General features: G+C 38.7%; 1 protein-coding gene across 1 annotated transcript; it reads right to left on the bottom strand.

Annotated features, from left to right (window-relative positions):
- Positions 1–641: 641 nt before the first annotated feature.
- On the bottom strand, positions 642–16,006 carry smarcc2 (SWI/SNF related BAF chromatin remodeling complex subunit C2). Its single transcript, XM_014998073.2, has 26 exons — positions 15,728–16,006; positions 13,718–13,837; positions 13,540–13,625; positions 13,329–13,410; positions 12,843–12,935; positions 12,601–12,670; positions 12,440–12,509; positions 11,987–12,062; positions 10,519–10,763; positions 9,840–9,964; positions 9,661–9,714; positions 9,188–9,225; positions 8,889–9,019; positions 8,280–8,351; positions 8,056–8,169; positions 7,811–7,964; positions 7,608–7,724; positions 7,258–7,320; positions 6,917–7,175; positions 5,903–6,064; positions 5,757–5,818; positions 4,981–5,101; positions 4,732–4,895; positions 4,505–4,639; positions 3,475–3,838; positions 642–2,546 (listed from the first exon to the last, which is right to left on the bottom strand). The coding sequence occupies exons 1-26, from the start codon at positions 15,836–15,838 to the stop codon at positions 2,482–2,484; spliced, it is 3,153 nt and encodes a 1,050-aa protein (XP_014853559.1). The 5' UTR covers positions 15,839–16,006; the 3' UTR covers positions 642–2,481.
- Between the last annotated feature and the right edge of the window lie 3,303 nt (positions 16,007–19,309).

Raw genomic sequence — 19,309 nt, 5'->3', positions numbered from 1 at the left:
AGGCTTTTAAGCTAGCATTAATTCATAAACTGAATTTATCCATGTTATTTTCTGAATTAATGCAAATGCATCTTGATCGGATTAGATCAATTAATTTTGTTGAATTGGATCAAACTGATTTAATTTGGTCTGAACTGGATTTCTACATTTAAATCGAGACACAGATGTGACTGTACTTTAAAGCAATGCCTTAAACATTTCTTGTGGGACACAACTAATCCAAAGATGTGAAGAAATGATCGAGAACTTCCACAATTTGGTTCATTTTACAAATTCTACAAAATAAATAAAATCCTTGGTAGCAAGGAAATTAATCTAAACCTTTAAACGGAAAGGATTGAATGGAAGTGATAAAAGATAAAGTACTTAGTGAACATAAATTATTTTGGTAATCCTAAATGAAACTAAACCTAAACCGAGATGAGTTTTGTCTAATCTTAAATCATGTAGTGAGGAAAAATTAGTTTTTTGCACATTAAATGTGAAAACCTGGTTTCTGTTGTATGTATTTGAATATGAACGAGGGCTGCTTGCTCTATGAGTTCACTTAAGATTATTTTTGGAAATTGAAAGAGCATCAAAATGAACAAAATTAGTTTTAAATGCCATGAATGAAAAAAAAAAAAACACTACACAATGACTCCTCTTCACATCTTTATTTTTTCCTCAAACATTTCGTAATTAAACCAGTTCTGATGTTTGTTTTTTTTAATAAACTGTCAGCACTAATGTGATGATTTTCAGAGGAAAAAAACTCATGTCTACTGTATAATACCGCACTTGCTGCTACCTTGAGCGAAGTGAAAAACATACAGAAACTGAGCTGACACTTATTTCATATCACAAAATTCACACAATGTAGTAATAACACAGATAAAAGATGTCAATTTATGCTCACGGCGGAGGTGAGGACTGCAATACTGGCTAGATGGACATTAACTGCAAACGTTCACCATCTGACTGGATTATATATCATGACACTGATGTGACGTGTTGAGTGTGTGGAGCAAAAACGTTTTTTTTTTGTTTTTTTTTAAGTTTTCCAAACTTGGTGATCACACGACTGATGACACTTAATAAAAAAAATAAAAAAAACTGAAAGGTAATGTTGTTTACAAGTCTTAATGGCTTGGGCACACATGATCACAGTCACGTCTCTGACAGATCCAGCAAAAACAGTCCAGATCGCACACGAAGATGGCGAAGGTAGATACAGGCTACAAAGATAATAATATACAGTTACAATGTTGACATATCAAAGGAAAAATATGGAAAAATTACATGTAAAAAATATAAAAAATCGACAGGATATAAAGTGAAAACACTGTTACGGATTTCAAGGTTTCTCTGCTAGAGAGTTTTAAGGTGTTCCCTTGTTTTTGACAACATTGGAGTTTCTTCCAATTTTCTGTATGAAAAAACAAAAGTTAAAAAAAACAACAAAACAATCCCATATGCAATCCCAAGCAACCATCATAAATGAAAAATATTTTGGTTTACATAACACAGCATCTAATACTGCTTTGCATGTAGTTGCTATAAGTGAACATAAGTACATGTTTAGACTGGATGCTTAGAGTTCATCCACACTAAAAGGTTTTACTCTAAGTCCTGCTGGCATGATGGGAGTTTAAACGAGAAACAAAAATCAAAGAAAAGTCTTTTCAGGATTTCAGGCTGTACTTTAAGTTTCCACAGCATCATAACTGGATACAAAATAGATGTTTGTAACAGATAATCCAGTTTACAGTCCGTTTCCCTTAACAGCTTAGATCGGCTAATTTAGCGATTTAAATCTCTTCCTTCATTACAGACTTTCAGTCATGTAACCTTCAGGTTCAACCCTGTAGACACGACTTATCCATGCGACGTAAACACAAGTGGATCTAAAGAACCATGAGTAAGTTTGAAACTTCCTGTTGGTTGAAGTATTTAAGACCACAAAACAAAGATATAAGTGCTAGAGTTCAATACGACGGATGCTTCAAGTCTTTCAGCGAGACTTTCAAGGAGAAAAGTGCTTTTCCTTTACATACATGTATGTTTTTTTAAAACGTACCTAAAGTACAAGGAGGCAGGGCCACTGGATGAACTATGAGGCTTCATGAGCTATCGCAAAATGTTGCAGAACATTGGATGAAACAACAGGAAGCTTTTGTTCTACGCTCTGACACGTTGGCGAAGCTGAGTAAGGTGTTTACCGTGAACTCGCCTCGCTGCCGTTTGGTCGGCAGCAAAAGATTAAAATCAGTTTTCCCTTAAGAGAGTCAGTTGTGTTTTTAAAATGACTTACTTTCAAACAAAGAGGTGGATTCATTTACATTTTGATGTTCACATCGATTGCCTTGTAGAAAAACAAAAACTAAACATGTAAAATGTCTTCTCATCCATCTGTTGGTGACTTCTTCATTTCAGTTGACATAGGCAGGCGTCAAAATGGTCAGTCATTTGGATTCGCAGGCAATTTATGGGTGTTTTTCCTCACTGTGGTGCAGGAACAGGAGCTGACGGGTGGAGTGACTCACCTTGGTGAGGAGCGCTGGGCTCTGTGGGAGGAGCAGGAGGGGAAAATATAACAGCTGTGACTTCAGGTGGAAAGCATTGTTCTGTTTAAAAGTTGGACTCTTTCTCTTTTTACAAAAGTTGTCAAAACAACAATGCTTGCATTTATTGAGATGGGCATCATTCAGACACCATGTGCAGTCAGTGAAATGTTGACTAGTAGCTTATTGTGGTGGGCGGAGCAAATTATAACCATCTTTTTAACCTATAACTATCCAGCTTATTCAAGATCAACAACAAAGATGAATGTTGATTTAATTCAAGACATTCTTCTGGTGTAAGGGTCTGTAACCTCTTTGGGTCTTCCACTATGGTTTTTTAACAACTTTGGCTAAAAATTAAAATAAAACAGTTAATGTTCTTAAATGTAGATATAATAAAAAAAGGTTTTTATCTTTTTTTCCCCAAAAATTTTACAATATTTCCACAAAAATGACAATAAAAGCACTAGTAATTATTTTAAATCTCAAAGTTTTATTACGGCTGAACGATATGACTGAAAAAGATGATTTCATATAAGTGGATATTGATAATTATTGATCAATTATTTGTTTTAAATATGGAAAATGCCGCCATCTGGTGACGTGACCTTTTCTGTTTTATCCACAGTTTTTCACACCACTCCATTGTGTCTTTTATTTTTAAGCAGTTTTGATGCACAGTGGCACAAACCTTAAACTGCTGCTGCACAAGTTACTCCACAGGCTGTTGCTAGGTAACCACAAGCTGAGTTCCACAAGGAACTCAGCAGGCTGTTGCTAGGTAACCAAAGAGTGAGCGAGTTAGCCGATGGCATCCAGCTAACAAATGCCAGAATACCATAGCAAAAACTCCAAGTGTTGTTGTGAATTCCTGCTATAACTGCATTGAGCAACAACTAATGTGATAAATGAGCTCCACCTCTTAACTCACCGTGGTGTATGGGTGTAGTGCTGGAGCTGGAGTGAGGGGCCGGGGGCTGGCCTGGGGGGCAGGGAGATGACGTGTGAGTGCCTGCTGCAGGTTGGGACTCGGGGGCCGGGGCAGAAGAAGCTGGTGGGGCAGGACTGGGGGCCGCCTGTGGAGCTGGTGTGCTGGGAGCTGGCTGACTGGCACTGGGGCCTTGAGGCGGTGCAGCCGAGGCCGCCTGGTTGGAGTGAGGGCCTCCGGCCTGGCTGTGCTGCTGGTGCTGGATCTGCTGGAAGTGCTGCTGGCGGGCCCTCATCTCAGCGTACTTCAGCTGCTCCATGTGGAAGGACTGGCGGTCAGCCAGCAGCTGCTGCCGCTGGTACTCCAGCTGAAAACACAAACACAACTTAGAGCTTGATGATCAATTCAGATTTTTTTTGTGAAATCAGATATTTTATTTAATTTTTTTATACATCGTAGGTCATATTTTCAAATATAATCGACTTATATAGGATCTCCTGTGAGATTTGCAAACAACCTGAAAGAATCTCGCATCTGCAGTGGAGGACGCAGTAACATCAGGAAGAGAGCGCGCTCAGTGTTTGCAGGAGTAAACATGGATGCTAATGGTGGAGCATATGTTGTGATTTTAAAGCTGCTGTCTAACCAGAGCACGAACATTAACCACTTTAATCCACATTTCTGTCTGCCGTGATTGTTGTCTCCATCCTGTTCAGGATGCAGAATAGTGACGTTTGATGAATGTGACCTGGCCTTACAGACACAGGTCACATTCGAAAAGATCGGATCATATTTAGAGCCACATATTTAAGTGGTTTGGGTTATATTTATAAAAATTTGATCTGTGTTGTTCAGTCTGTCACGAAAGGATCAGGTGCAGGTAACGTAAGAGCAAAAAAAAAATCGGACTTGAATCACTTCAGGCTGCAGTCTGAACGTATAGCGTTAGATTATTTGGTGAAACAATACTCGGATTATAAATAAAACTGTGTGCTGTTTAACAGGACCACATATCCCAGGTTCCCGCACTCACAGCCTCCCGCTCTCTGTCCATGATAGTTTCCAGTTCTTCAAAGTGTCGCAGTTTAATCTCAAGCTTCTTCATCTGGGTCTCCACCAGCAGAGCCACCAACGATTTGATCTTCCTCTCTTCCACTGCAGCTAAATGCTGTGAACACAGAGCAAAGGGATCTGCCTTTATAGGAGGTAAAGAATAAAAAAAGTGTCTTGAAGAGGCAGGAGTGACAAATTGAGCTTCACCTTGGCTTTGACGGCAGCAGCTGCTAACGCGGAGGCGGCAGCAGTTGCCAGGTTTCCCTCTCCCACATCGCGCTCGACTTTAGCCTTCCTCTCTCCTTCCATCTCTCCTTCTCTTTGTCCCTCCTCTGTTCCCTCCTTAGCATCCTTCTCCTTCTCACCATCACCTGAGAGAAGAGAAGAGAAACATAATGTCTGAGCTTTGATCGGGCTTTTATGAATCTGACATCTCAGAGATAAAGCCTCGCGTACCCATCTCAGGCTCTGTTTTATCTGCCTCTCTCTCGCCTTCGGCTTCTCTTCCTCTTTCTTCTTCTTTCTTCCCATTCTCCACCTGCTTCTCTTCCTCCTCCATCGCTCCATCTTTGCTCTCCTATGCGAAAGAAAAACAGTAGGTGGAGCTGTTTTTTTTAAAATAATCTATTATTCTATATCTGATTAATCAAATAAATTAGAGATTTTTCATGTAACCACTTCAGCCTTTTAGATACAATGTTATAAATACATTGACAGATGTAAATAAAAGGCAATTAAACTAATTTATTAAATAAGAAAATTAACATTTTATGGACTAAAATGCAACAATAAAGCCTTCCTTTAGTGAACTCTTGATCATCTGCAGCTAAAACATACGTGTCGAGCTCAGCCCTTTCTGGATTAATCAAAGAATAATTGAATAGAAAAAGTGCTTAACGAGAATTTTTATTTATTTATTTATTTTTTTTACAGAATTTGAACCAAGTCAAGCTAAAACAATGCCACTTGAGAAAACATATTTACAGACAAAGAAGTTGTTCCTTTATTTTAATGCAAAGCAGTTCTGACCGTGTTGTTCTGTTAGGAAATTTCCTTTTTTTTTTAGTTTGTAGACTCCAGTTGACGATTAATCAACATTTCAATCATTGATTTGTCACGATTAATCGTTTCAGACCTACAGTGAAGTTAGCTGCACTACGGCTCCCAAGAAGATGAACAAAATAACACAATTTGATTTTATTTGCAATCTTTCAAATGAGCAAGCACGATACCTTAGCATCTCTTTTCTCCTCACTCGACTGACTGTCACTCTTGCTTTCGTCGCTGCTTTCATCTGAAGAGAAGTATAAGAATTATTTATTCATCGTTGCAATCGGTACAGCTCTTTTTGTTCCAGCTTCTCGTGTTTTTTTCCTACCGGGTCTGTCTCCCTCCTCCAGGCCGGTCCCTGCGATGCCGCTTCCCTCCAGGCCATACAGGGGATCCTGTCGGCCGCTCACTCTCGCCGCTTCCTCCACCCGCCGTACGTGAGCCTCGACAAGCGCTGCAGGAACCTCCTCTTTCATCCGGGAAAACTCCTCTAATAAGGAGAGACACATTGTTCTTGTCAAGACTTCAGGTTGTTTACTTTAAATAAAACAATTAACACATTGTGCTTTAGTTAAAGGTGAGCTTGAAAAGGCTAGGATGGGTGTATGGGCTTCACAAAGCATGTTCATCACATTATTTGCATAAAATCATTCATTTAAATCCAAAGAAGAGGCTGCTGACCACACCCCCCCATCTCAACGTTGACATTCGCACTTGAAACAGCAAACAGATGCACAATTATACAACCATACATCATTGAAAAGCAGAAGTTGAGCCTCCTGGAAAAGCAACAAGAATGCAGCAAGTGGTTTATGAATGGTAAGGCAACAACAAAACGCTTTTCTTTTCCATCAGCCATTGTACAGCGCATACAGCGGTAAAACCAGGTAACCAAATGACCTGAAGCTCAGCGTGGGTTGCTAGGTGACAGGCTGGGCGTGGCTGAGGTTGCTAGGTAATGGTGCAGTGACCGTAGATTGTGACTCAACAACTTTAAGGTTTTTGAAATTACTTGATTTCCAGACACCAAAAAACATTAACTTATGGCCAGAAAATGGCTGGGTGTTTTTTTTTTTGAAGCGCCTGGGCTGTTCTTATTCTTAGAAGCAGTTGAGACTCCAATGGAAGTAAAAAAAACAAAGTGCAAAAAGTGAATTTTGCCTAATGGGTCCCCTTTCAGTGTCATTATTGATAAATGTTTAAATCTCTGGATTAAGAAATGCACTAAAACCATACGTCCATATTTACAATGATGGAGAAAAAGAACACAACAAAACATCACGCTCAGCTCATAACTGGATATCTGTTCATCATGAAATTTTCAAAAGAAGCCGCTTCTCACCGAGAGCGGATTTGGCTGCAGCTGAGGCCACGCGTGGGTCAACTACAGAAGCCAGGAAGGCCACGGTGCTCATGACGGGGTTTCCTGCTTGGCTGAAGGGAACGGGCTGGTAGGCCAGTGGGCCCAGAGTAGACGAGCTGTCCTCCAAGTACGGGTCTTCGATCGGCAACCGCAGGAAGTGCAGGATGCATTCGTCTTGTGTACGGCTGCCCACGTGTTCAGAGACCTTGTTCCAGTCGTCCTTATACATCTCCAGCCCCTGAGAGACGAGGGATAGCCATTCAGCCATTGCTGTCTCCACAGAGGAATTGTGACTAATAGTGTCGGCAAAATGCAAATACCTCAAGTAGTAGTAGTGTTTCCTGCTCTGTCCACTCCCTCATAGAGCTCACTCCACTCTTGCTCTGCACTCAAAAATATCACCACAAATTTATTTGCATGCCAGACATACAATAAGGGTGACAGTAAGAGTTGTGCATGAGTTGTGAAGCTAAAACTGTGCGACTTGAGGAGTTTTAGGTAGGACATATTTACACGCTGCGGTTTTTATCTTAAATGCAAATGTTATCTCAAAAATGGCCTTTTTTGAGTCTGTATACTCCAGTTAATGATTAGTTGATTGCTAAATTAGTTGATGATTGTTTCAATAATCACTTCAGCCTTCGTTATAAGCAACCACTCTTGTGTTCACCTTAGCAGATCCAGTCTTCTTGCTGTACATGTCGGTCCGCAGCCCAAAGTTTTGCAGATCTGTGGGCTTCTCCTTCACCTTGTCTGGGAATGATATCATCGGCTGGGTGGCGGGGGTCTGAGGGGGTTACAGTGAAAGAGCAAGAATATAAAATAACATCCAGCAATCTCTGTTTGCATGTTTACATGTGAGTATTTAGAAACCTGGGATGTTTTGGGCTGCAGGGGCACCAGACTCGAAGGAGTGTCCGCCAGGACGTGGAAGTGAGAGGTCGGCGGGGGTCCCATGGGCGTGGGCCGACTCTCTGAGTCCACCTGATAGTTGATCAGTCCCCACTGCTCCAGAAAAGCATGAACTCTGCAGAACAGGAGACACGTGGCGTTTCCTCCACTGCTGGAAAGTTCAGATTAACGGCCGAAGGACGGATAAAGATCAGCCTCCACTCTACCTCATGATGGCACACACGTCTCCTGCCAGGTTTCTGCGGCAGGCGGTGGAGGTCAGGTACTCCTGAGGGTTCAGTCGATAGGTGTCAATCATGAAGTTCCTGTATGCTAGATAACTAAAGGGATAAAAGGAGACAACTGAGATATGCTACTGCATTAAAACAGTCACAGTAGCCTCCAAACGCCTGATTAGACACTCTGTGTTGTGCACCAATCGAATGCTTACATCTCGGGGGTTTTAGATTTGTTCTTCCCGTTGAAAAACTCGGGCAGGGCTCGCCGCTCGATGGCATGAACACTGCAAGAGAAATCAGAGCAGAGTCAATGTGATGTTCTCAGCCATAACCAGATATGGTTTCTACTTTAATCTTTGCTGAATCAGTAGGAACAGCAAAGAAACATTAATTTGATATGCGAGACCACAAACCAATCAATGATTTTCTGAAAGTCTTGAACAAAACCCGATGAAGATCCTACAAACAGCAGCTTTCAGTCAACAAGACTTTCTGTGTCCAAGAAAACTACGACACTGAATAACAGCATTTAATCAACTTCTATTATTTTTATCTGATCCTCTTCATTAATCATCTGTGCCATCAAAAGGCAATATCACTTTTTTCAAGGTTTGCAGAGGCATAAATGTGTTATTGAAACATTATGATAAATCCACTGGGAATGAATTAAGGAAAGAATGTTTTAGCTCTCATTCTTTATATGACTGCAATGCTGTAAAACATTCAGAAATAATGAGTCAGACAGATGTAATTCCTTAAACTCACGTTACAATCGCGTGTTGGAGACGTTTCAAATGAAGCCACTGCGTAAATGCTGTTACCTGTTGTAGTCGAACCAGGCGGCGTAGCTGGGGATGATGATGTGGTGAGTTTGCTCCGTCACGTTGTCCTCGTGAAGGTCTGAGCTCTTCACCGGTTCGCCCTTCACACTGGGGCTGCCCTCCTCCTCTTCCTGTCAAAAACACACATTTCATTAAAAAGTCATGTAAACAAATCAACAAACAAAAATTAAAAAAAAGGCTTAAACTGACATTTTTCAGTTTAGTTAGAATTAAATTAATATGCCTCAACACATTTCAGCATATTTTCTTTTAAATTAAACCTGTTAGATGAACGATACCTTTCCTGTTGTCTCCATCGACTCGTCTTCTTGTTCGTCTGTTGAAATCACATCAAAAAGACGAAGGGGCAATATTTTAATAAATACCTTCAGCAGCACAAAGCTCTGCAAACACCTCTATAGTAATATTTAAAAAGTCATGTTTGCTCTGACACATATTTTTCAAAGCTGCAGCAGGTAACGTCTATAAAAATGTGTTTTCTACATATTTTTTTTAAACTGTCGAGACGGATAAAAAAAGAAATCGGCTCTGATTGGTTGTTTCTGGCCGGGAGCGTTAAGTTTCTGCAGATCGGAGGGAGAAGCCAAAGAAGGTTGATTGTTTTATTTATTTTTCACAGATTGTGTGTCATATTGTACTGTCTGAACATACTGACAGTTTTAACGCAATATGTAGAGACATATTGTTCTGTAAAACGTTACCTACTGCAGGTTTACAGATAAATAGTCTTTATATGTTTTATCATCCATACCCATGTCAGTGCCTCCCTTCACTGGGGTCGATTCAGAGTCCTTCTTGGTGTTGTCTGCAGGCAGACAGCAAGAAATTAATCCACTGAAAAGTTTGACAGTATAAAAAAGCTTACATAGTAGTTTTCCAACAATCTATTAAAATTTTAATGAATATATATATAAATATATATCAGTATACTTGTCTTTGCTGTGTTTCCCTCTTCAGATGCAGGAACAGGTGAGGCTTCATCCAGATCCTTGGACAGCTCCTCCTGCTCCTCCTCCCTCTGACCTCGTTTAGACTTGGTGTACGGGGTCGTTGGCCTGGCAACACACACGAAAACACCTGTTCACCACCCAGTGTATCCCCACAGTGTGTGTAAGTCACTGGAAAAGGGTTTTTAGTGATAAATGTTGACTTTCTAAGCCATTTTCTGAAAGGTTTTACAGATTCTTACTCATAAATTTGGCTCAGAAGATGTGAGTAGCAGCAGAGCTTAAAAAAAATTACTCTTCCGTGCGAACTTGGAAAAATAAAAGAAAATCTCTAGAGTGCATGAACACAGGATGTTTCGGCAAAGTCAATGACTTTATAAAACCAGCAGGGCTTCCTGATATATATAAACATTTTTACAACTAGTAAAAGATTTCGACTGCGTTTTATAATAAATGGAGTCCAACCTGAATGCTTGAAACTGAATTACAATCGGTCTTATTGTTTTGGTTTGGCTTGACTGAATATTTCTGGATACGAATCACGTCTGTTTGTTATATGAATAAATTATAAGTAAAGTGAAATGAAACTGAATTGGACAGGCAGACAGAAGGATGAATGCGACTTGTAGGTTTGTTTGTGAAACGAACCTACAAGCTCTTACCCTTTTTTGGTGTTTTTTTTCTTGCTCTCCTGAGGCGGAGGGGTTGGTGAAGGTGATGGCGATCGCTTTCTTTTCTTGGCGCTGCCGGGTTTCTTGTCCCTTCGCTCATCTGGTGTCGTCACCTCATCGGTCAGCGTCTTGGCAGAGATCCTCTTCCTCTTTGGACAGCCGTCTCCCACCTCATAGTCTTCCTCGTTCATCCACTCGTTGTACTGGTCGAGGTCTAAAATCCACTTTGCGTGAACCTGTCAATAGCAATATTCAAACATTTTCAGTAAGCAGATAACAAGCAAGAGGGAAATAGTTCTGCTTATTGCTTCAGACACAGAGTGACTTGCACCCATTTAACTCTTTTAATATTTTGTGCAGCTAGAAGCAGGAATTTACTTTATTGAAATATCATCTAAGTGAGCAACATTAAGTAGTGTGTCATGGTCAAGCAGAAGGAATGGAAAAGATGGTTTTAATTCATTTATTTTTTTTAAACAAATAAATGTTTAAAGAGTGTGGCCTGCATTTTTTTTACTCACACCCCCCGTACTGTGAAACCCTTAAATAAAATGCAGTGCAGCCTACTGCCTTCAAAATCCCCCTGTTCAGCTAATAACATTCAAGTGAAGCTAATTTAATCTCAGTGTAACGTCAGTGAACAAACAGCATCATGAAGACCACAGCAGGCCAAGGAGGAGAAGCTTAAGGCAGAGTTAGTTTCTAAAAAAATATACGAAGTTTCACTGATTATTCATATGACAAGGGGCGGTTTTTGGCACCAATTCACACCAAAACTGTTATCCATGATCCTGAACCAACTATGTCTCTGATCTGGAGACATGATGGTGGCAGCATCATGCTATGGGATTGTTTGTTTGTTTTTTTTACTTTTTTTTTAGCAGGGATAGAGGAGCTGGTCAGAATTAGACAGAGCTAAATACATACAGCAAAATCCAGGAAAAAAAAAAAACCTATTAGAGGCTGCAATAAGCTTGAAAGTTCCTCTGCCAGCAACCAGAACCACAACGAACCAGTTCAGTTTAAAGCAGTTCAAATGTTAGAACGGCACAGTTAATGTCCAGATCTGTAGTAAGATTTCAAAATTAAAATTCAGAGATTCTTTCCTCACTTGAACCGAGGCAGATCTGCAAAGAACGGGTCTCCAGATGTGCAGAGACCTGCAGCTGAAAGAGGTTGCAGCTGGGTGGTTGTAAAAAAAAAAAAAAGTGCTGACGCAGGATGGTAGAATAAGAAGACATTTTTCTGAGTTTTACGTGTAAAAAATGTGAAAACCATGGATCGTGTTCCTGCCACATAATTGCATGCTACTTCATGTGGTTCTATTACGCAGAATCCCAGTGAAACACAGTAACGTTAGAGGCGAAACGTGAAACGTTTTCATTCCTAATTTAAGATGAAGAACATTTTTAAAAGGTCGTTAAAATGAACAGCAATAAATCAGGACGAAGCAAATGACCTTTCTGGGCTTTTCTGGGCTGGGAGGATCCTCCAACGCAGCCTCGATCTCACTGGCCGGGATCCAGGTGTCATAGCTGAACGACGAGAGGAACACAGTCGGACCAAGGGAACAAATAACATGTTCAGGCCTGCGAGAGACGACTGCAACAGCAACGACGTGTCAGCTTAAAGTTTAGGAGCAAACACAGGAGGCAGGTTGGGACCTTAAAGACGTTCCTCAGTTGTGTTACAAAAATTACAGAAACTTTGTTGCTCTAACTTGCAGTGACCGTCGATGTTTTAAAAGCAAGAGTCTATTCACTTGTTTGTAATCAATAAGCTCCACAGTGTCACTGAAAATAAATTACAATTGTTTATAATCAACAGAAAAAGACAAATGAGGCTAATTTTCTTTTCTTTTCTTTTTTTTTTTTTTTACACTATGATCCAGACACATGAATCCAGAACAAACCTGTCTGGAAAATATCCCCAGTGGAGCAGAACCTGCTTGTCTCTCTTCATCACTGGACGCACCCACTCCTCTGCACAGAGAAGATCAGTTCACGTCGTAGCAGATCCTGCTCACGTCGAAGAAGATTTGACAAATACACACCACACCTATCAAGACCTCACCTTCCTCCAGACTGGAAGGAATAGGCACCACAATATGGGAGCTGGAGGTTTTGTCCTCAGTCACGGAGCCCTGAAAAGACGACACAAAGAGGAGACGACGCTAATTCAGAGAGGGCGGCGCCGCAAGAAAAGCTGGGCTGATGTGAAAAAGCATGACAAATGCTTTACTAAATAAAATAATAATAATACTAAATGAAAAAAAATGGTTAAATTGAAAATGTGTTTACAAACAAAAAGCCCACCTGGTGTCTTTTGATGATGTCTTTGAGTTTTCCGAGCAGCTTTGGTTCTATGTCAGAGCTCAGGTAGATGACGGGTCGAGTCAGACAGTTGTTCTGCAGCGAATTATGACACGAAACTTAAATTCACAAACATTTACATGTTGACAATTAGTGGGTGCTCCTTTTATTAGTAATGTTTTCCTCTGAGTTTTAGAATATTAAAGCAGAATTGCTGTAATTTGTTTCCTTATTCCCATCGTTGAAGCTCAGCAGAGCCATCCTCAGTGTATCAAATGGGATAAATAATGTAGAGACATGTAACTTTTTTTAATACTTATTTGTATCTGTTGCCCAAAGCAAGGAAAATTTGACCAAAATAAGATGATTAAAAAAATTAAATCTCTTTTTATATTGGACGAAATCAGATAAAAAAACAATACAAAAAAAAAACATTGACTAATGCACATTGCATGTCCAAGAAATTAGTTTCTCAGTAAAGATTAGTACCTGCACTAAGGACTTCTCTATGGTCATGAACATCTCCACATTTCGGTCCATCCTCGACGGATTCTGGAAGTCAAACCTGCGCCTACCAGGAAATTAGACTGGAGTTACACACGAAACAGCAAGAAAGCCAAAATCCAACTCTGCTGCAAAACTTTAAACAAAAATAAATAAACAATAATAATAATAAAGTCAGGTGGAAAGAAAGTCTTACCATCCTTGGTCACTCTTGAACTTGTAGGCAGCAGCCAGAATGTGGCACAGAGCCCCGCCGGACTTGAAGTCTAGGAAACATTTCATCTGAACGCAGAAAACACAAAAGTTTGAGTGCGAATCAATGCCATGAAGAGTGTTTGTTCAGAGATCTCAGCGGGGAGAGGAAATGAACCCACCGGCAGCTTTGTGAGGGGAGGATTGCTGACATGTCTGCCGAAAACCTCCTCCTGGAACTGGAGCAGCTGGACCACCAGGCTGGACAGAGACTTGTTAGTGGGGGGCTCAGCCTGGATGTACTGAAGAGGAAAAAGAGAGGAAATGTCTCAATAGCGTGCAACTGCTTAAAAGATTGTCATGTTTTGTTCTTAAAACAACTTAGTATTTTAGGGCAGCCCTTGTTTGTATGCGTTATATCAGCAAATCTACGATCAGGTTATGATTGTGTAACTGCTTGTTCCGTCTCCTCTGATGCGTCATTAATAATCTATTTGTTTTCTATGATCTATAATAATCTATTTGTTAGGGACACAAACAAAGCAAAAATGTTGACAGTTTGATCCCACAAAACCATGTTTAATTTATCTGATGATACAGTTTTTTTCAATAAATCAAAAGTTTGTTTATTTCTTCAACAATCTACAGTATATACTGATAGGTATTAACAAATTTTACACATATGCACCTACTTTTCCAGCCTGAGCTAAGTCTGATCTTCATCAAGTAATTGGAAAAAAATAAATAAATTCCTGAACATTTCATGCCTTTTCTTTTGTTAGTATATTGTTATTTTTTTCTAACTTATAGTAGAAACAAACAGCACTTTGAATGTGGACTTCATATTTTTATTGCACTTGCAGCAAGGACTATTTTATTGAATGACAGCAAAGGTTTTCTATATTTATTCTAGTATTAAAAATAATATTGAGATTCTGGATCAAAGTTGTATTTTATCTAACTTTAATCCTCTACCTGTGTGTCACAGGGGCCTATAATATAATATGAACATAAAAATACAAATAGGGAGGTATATTTATGCTCTCTGTTTATATACAAAGCATGTTTAACAAAGAAAGACACTAAAACGATAAAGAATGTTTTAAGTTCTTTGTTTGCCTTTTGGTTGCAAACTGTTTCTTTTATCTTTTCTATAAAAAAACAGTAATGTACTTTTTATAACAATTTAATTATTTCCTATATTATAAAACCTTTAAAAGTACAATAATAATTGTTGTTCTTTAATAATAATAATAATAATAATAATAATAATAATAATAATAATAACAATAATAATAATAATAATAATAATAATTTTCCTAGGGTAAACCAAGCTAATTTTTTATGTAGCTTTTGTGGCTCTACACATATTCTATTTAAGTGGATCTCCTGGTTGTAAATGTTTTTCATTGATATATTTTTTTTTCTGCTACAGCTTTGCTCATTTTTGTGTACACTGAATTATAGAAATCACTCCAGGAGTCCAGGTTTTAAAATGCTATAACAATCCTAATTTTAGGATGAAGTAATTGGAAAAGTACTTAATCCTTTTTCAGAATAAAACTAAGTTGAGATACAGCACCAACGTGTCTGGATTATTAAGTTGAGACAACCCATCCAGTTTTACAGTGTAGAAGTTCCAGCGCTTTTACGTTCATCAGTGAAAACGTTACACCGGGATGTGATTGGATATCTGCTGAGAGCAAAATAAATAAATAAAATAAAATAAAATAAAAAATCACCGCTTTAATACTATTTCAGTTTCATTTCGTCCAAAGCAGAAAGCTGCTCGCTGTAATCAAGCCCAGTTCAGGACTTCAGTCACAGAGGCGCGCCACAGAGCCAACATCTGGATCCGAGCTGCTTTAACCGTTAGCCGATTAGCTGGCTAGCTTGCCGTCTGCCTGGCTAAAGACACCTTTATCTTTATAAACTCTACCCTCTCGGGTCAGATTTTGTGATGGCTTTCATTCGTTTAGCTACCCAAACGTAAGCAGACACCACCGTTCGCGTTTGCATCTGCTGCATCTGTTGGCTCAGCATCCTTTTGTGAATCAAACAGCTGGATGCTCATCCGCAGCAGCAGCAGCAGCACCCTCCCTCCTCTCTTTGTCACTGCCTCTGCTCTACGTTTAAGGGTGACAGAAAAAAGAAAGCCCCGTGTGCATGCTTATAAAACGTGCGCTCAGTACCTTTTTATAATTCTTTCCCAGCCAGACTCGGACATTATCAAACTGGGAAACGGTGTCAGACGCTTCAAAATATTTTACATTCGGGCCGCCGTCTTTCTTCCGCACCGCCATCTTTGCCTGCAGACAAACCAGTCGACGTTGCCTGCCACCTAGCGGACAGAACAGGCTACTGCATCTGGTGGATGACACAGAGGTTGTGATGACAGGAACGGATCGGCAGGGGGCAGCGTTGTGCAGATAATATTTTTAATTGCGCGTCTTGGGGGCAAATTACAGTTTTCCTGAACACGGTTAGTAAGCTGATAATACTCGGTCCTTTTACAAAATTAATAAGAAAGGTTAAAGCTAATTGGATGTCTAGAACTGAAATAAGCAACAGTGTTTAAGAACATTTTCAACATTGTAACTGCATCGGTCAGCTAAATAAAATGATGGGAATTGACATTTTAAATGTCATAATACTTTAAAAGCAAACAAATTGTGAAGAATAAAATGTCATACTGGAAATATAAGTACAATAGTTTAAACAACTATATAAACATATGTTTTATTACACTAGTGGAACTACAACTATTTTTTTTTTTTTTTAATAAATCTTCACATAATTACTTGAGCCACGGCTGGAGTTAGGCAGAATGTAGGAAGGATTAGAGGAATTTGTGAAAATCCTATAGAATAGATTCACATAATTATCTATAAAATGACATTTCAAGAGTTTTTTTTTGTTTGTTTGTTTGCTTGTTTTGTTTTGTTTTTCCCTCTGGGGCACATTTTGTTATTTGGATTTTCTCTTCAGAAGTAATTAAGAAATAAATAAAAAAAGTTAATTCCAATGGTTTCTTCTATTTTCCCAACAAAAAATGAAGCAAGCTGTCTCACAACAGCCTGGTAATAAAGCCTGTGAAAGTGAACAATTAGAAGAAATGAAGAAAATCAATTATTCTGATATGAAGGTAGTAAGTTTATTATACACTATTTAAGATAATACTCTCTATTTTAACCCTTTGAGTATTTTTTGAGTGAGACGGTGAGATAGAGAAATAGTAAAAAACAGTTCCATAGTTCTTAGTAGTTGTGAATATATATATGTTTATATATAAATTGCTCAAAACCATCACTACTATCAATAATAATAATAATAATAATAATAATAATAATAATAATAATAATAATAATAATAATAATAATAGACTGACACATTAAAGAAAGTTCTTTAAAAATTTACTGATGTCAAGATGAAAAAAAAAACAAAAAACATGGGAAGAGCAGTAAAGGTTTCCCGGTATTTACATGAGGCTAATACATTTAAAAGCTTTATGTGCAGCTCCTATCCACATGGCTAAACCTTTCTAAGCATTGGAAGTTAAAATATTAAATAAAAAACTGCAGAAAAACTAGAACCAAATACTTGTCTGACATGTGAGACTATTTTCATGTCTCTGACCTTTTCAGTGGTTCTCATTTAGTCAGAAGTTAAAATTAACCCTCATTAACAGACAATAGTTGCGTGTGTGAGTGTGTGTCTACGTGTGTGTGTGAGTCTTATAGGACCCAGACTAATTTGTGAAAATCCAGAGACAACACTGAGAGAAGAGAATTGCTCCTTGAACTAGTATTCCTCAGACTCTTGGTGTGTTTGTATTTGCTCTTGAACGTGTGTGAGCATATCTGTGCGTGTGTGTGTGTGTGTGTGTGTGTGTGTGTGTGTGCCGTCCACCCGTCGTCTGTGCCGAAGGGGAGAGAGAGAGAGAGAGAGGAGCCTATTGATTATTTTAATCCTCCTATTTGTGAGTCTGTGATCCTCTCGGCTCAGCCTTCCACAGGAGGATTGCTAATGGGCCTGAACGCTTCCCTCCTCAGCCCACTCTCCCTGTCCAATTAACTGAACGTAGGAATGTGCAGGGGAGGGAGCGCTGGGACTCAGAGGAAAGGGGTGAGGGGGTTAGGAGGAAGTGGAGGGGAGGGAGGCTACAGTCCAGCGTTTCTCAAACCAGTCATCTACACCACATTCTGCAAGAAACCCCTCGCCCAGAATAGTATTACCTCTCACCTTTAATTAAAGATCCATCTCCTTGTTTTTATTCTGGGGAGCCGAGAACTCCCTTCTTTATGTTCCAGTGTTTCATTTTCACAGGCCGGTCAGGCAGGCCGACGGCGGAGCCAGCAGAAATAGAGAAAACACACATTTTAATGGGAGAGAGTCACCTTCTCACAGGTTGTTGTAGTTGTAGTTCTGACATTTAATATTTGTCTCAGAAATGTGTTCAGCTCTCGAATAAAAATGGATTTCAGAGCAGAATCTTAATCGAAGCGGTGTGGTTAACATCAAAAGGAGTTAATTTATGTGGCTTATTATTTATTTATTTAAATTTACTGAAAATACTTCAAATTTGCTATAAAAACATAATGATATGTTTGCCTCTGATAAATCCCAGGCTGCAGATACGTCAAGTGGATCCATTTTTAATAGCATCTCAAGAACTCAACAAACTTTCCACCAACTGATGAGCTCATCGCTATCATCATTATCATTATTATTATTATTTCTGGTATTACAGTCACTACAGCATCTTTTGAATTTGCTACATGATTATAAATACTTCTGCTCACTCTAAACATGTTTCTCATTTTAACGGTAAAGCTGTTGTTTTTACTGCATGATCATATTGTTCTGTATTCATAATAGAAGATTAGATTTTTTACATTTTGAGTTCTCATACCTCCTTGATGCACAGCAAGGGGGTCCATAAGTCTTACAGCATAAATAAGTATCAAAGCAGAGTCAAATGTTATCACATTTTATGAAATTTGGATGAAAAATCAACATCAAAACTAGAAATCTTTCAATTAATTAATTTAATGACATACTTAATATGATTATGAAAAGAAAAGTCTTTCCAGTCCCTCACAATATTTTAGTGTATGTCTTTTTTTTTCTATGGCATTTGTGAGAATTTACAGAAAACAACAGAATGAAATGTAATTTACTGATTTCGTAATTAGCCATGGTAACAGATTCCTTCTGATTTTGCCTTTTTATCACACTTGCATGATTAATATAATCAAACCCGTTTTAGAATCAAAGATAACGAGGTATAAGGTTTTTAAAAGGTGATTTAATATCTTAGGGGCGGGAGAAAGGCATCAAAACCTATTTAATAACTAGTTGTGCAAACCTTGAAGGCATCACTTTAGTAGAGGTAGTAGCAAATATGATATGATTAGGCGAGAGTCTAATTAAACTGTTAAAATAAAACATTTTAGTTTCATTTATTATATTATTTGTTTTTACTTTGATTTTTATTTAGCAGTTTTATTGGAAATTCATTTATTGTCTTTGTGACAGAATGAACTCAGCACACTATACTCCAGTGTGTTTCTACAAGAGGATATTTCTTAATCCTTTGTTTACATTTTAACCAAGCAAGTCCACGTAAAAAAAAAAAAAAAAGATATAATGCAAAATGAAATAAAATGCTGCATAGTTTAGAAAGTTGTGGTTTTCAGGTAAATCAAATAAAGAAAGAAAATGCACAACTATGCATTAATACTTCTGTGTAGGACTTGTGAGTATTGACTGCT

This window comes from Poecilia mexicana, unplaced genomic scaffold (assembly GCF_051168715.1).
Source record: "Poecilia mexicana isolate PSO_F unplaced genomic scaffold, ASM5116871v1 scaffold_5, whole genome shotgun sequence".
In the NCBI taxonomy this organism is placed as follows: domain Eukaryota; kingdom Metazoa; phylum Chordata; class Actinopteri; order Cyprinodontiformes; family Poeciliidae; genus Poecilia; species Poecilia mexicana.
Note: the sequence above shows the minus strand (reverse complement) of the source record. Positions and strands in the feature narration are given on the sequence as shown.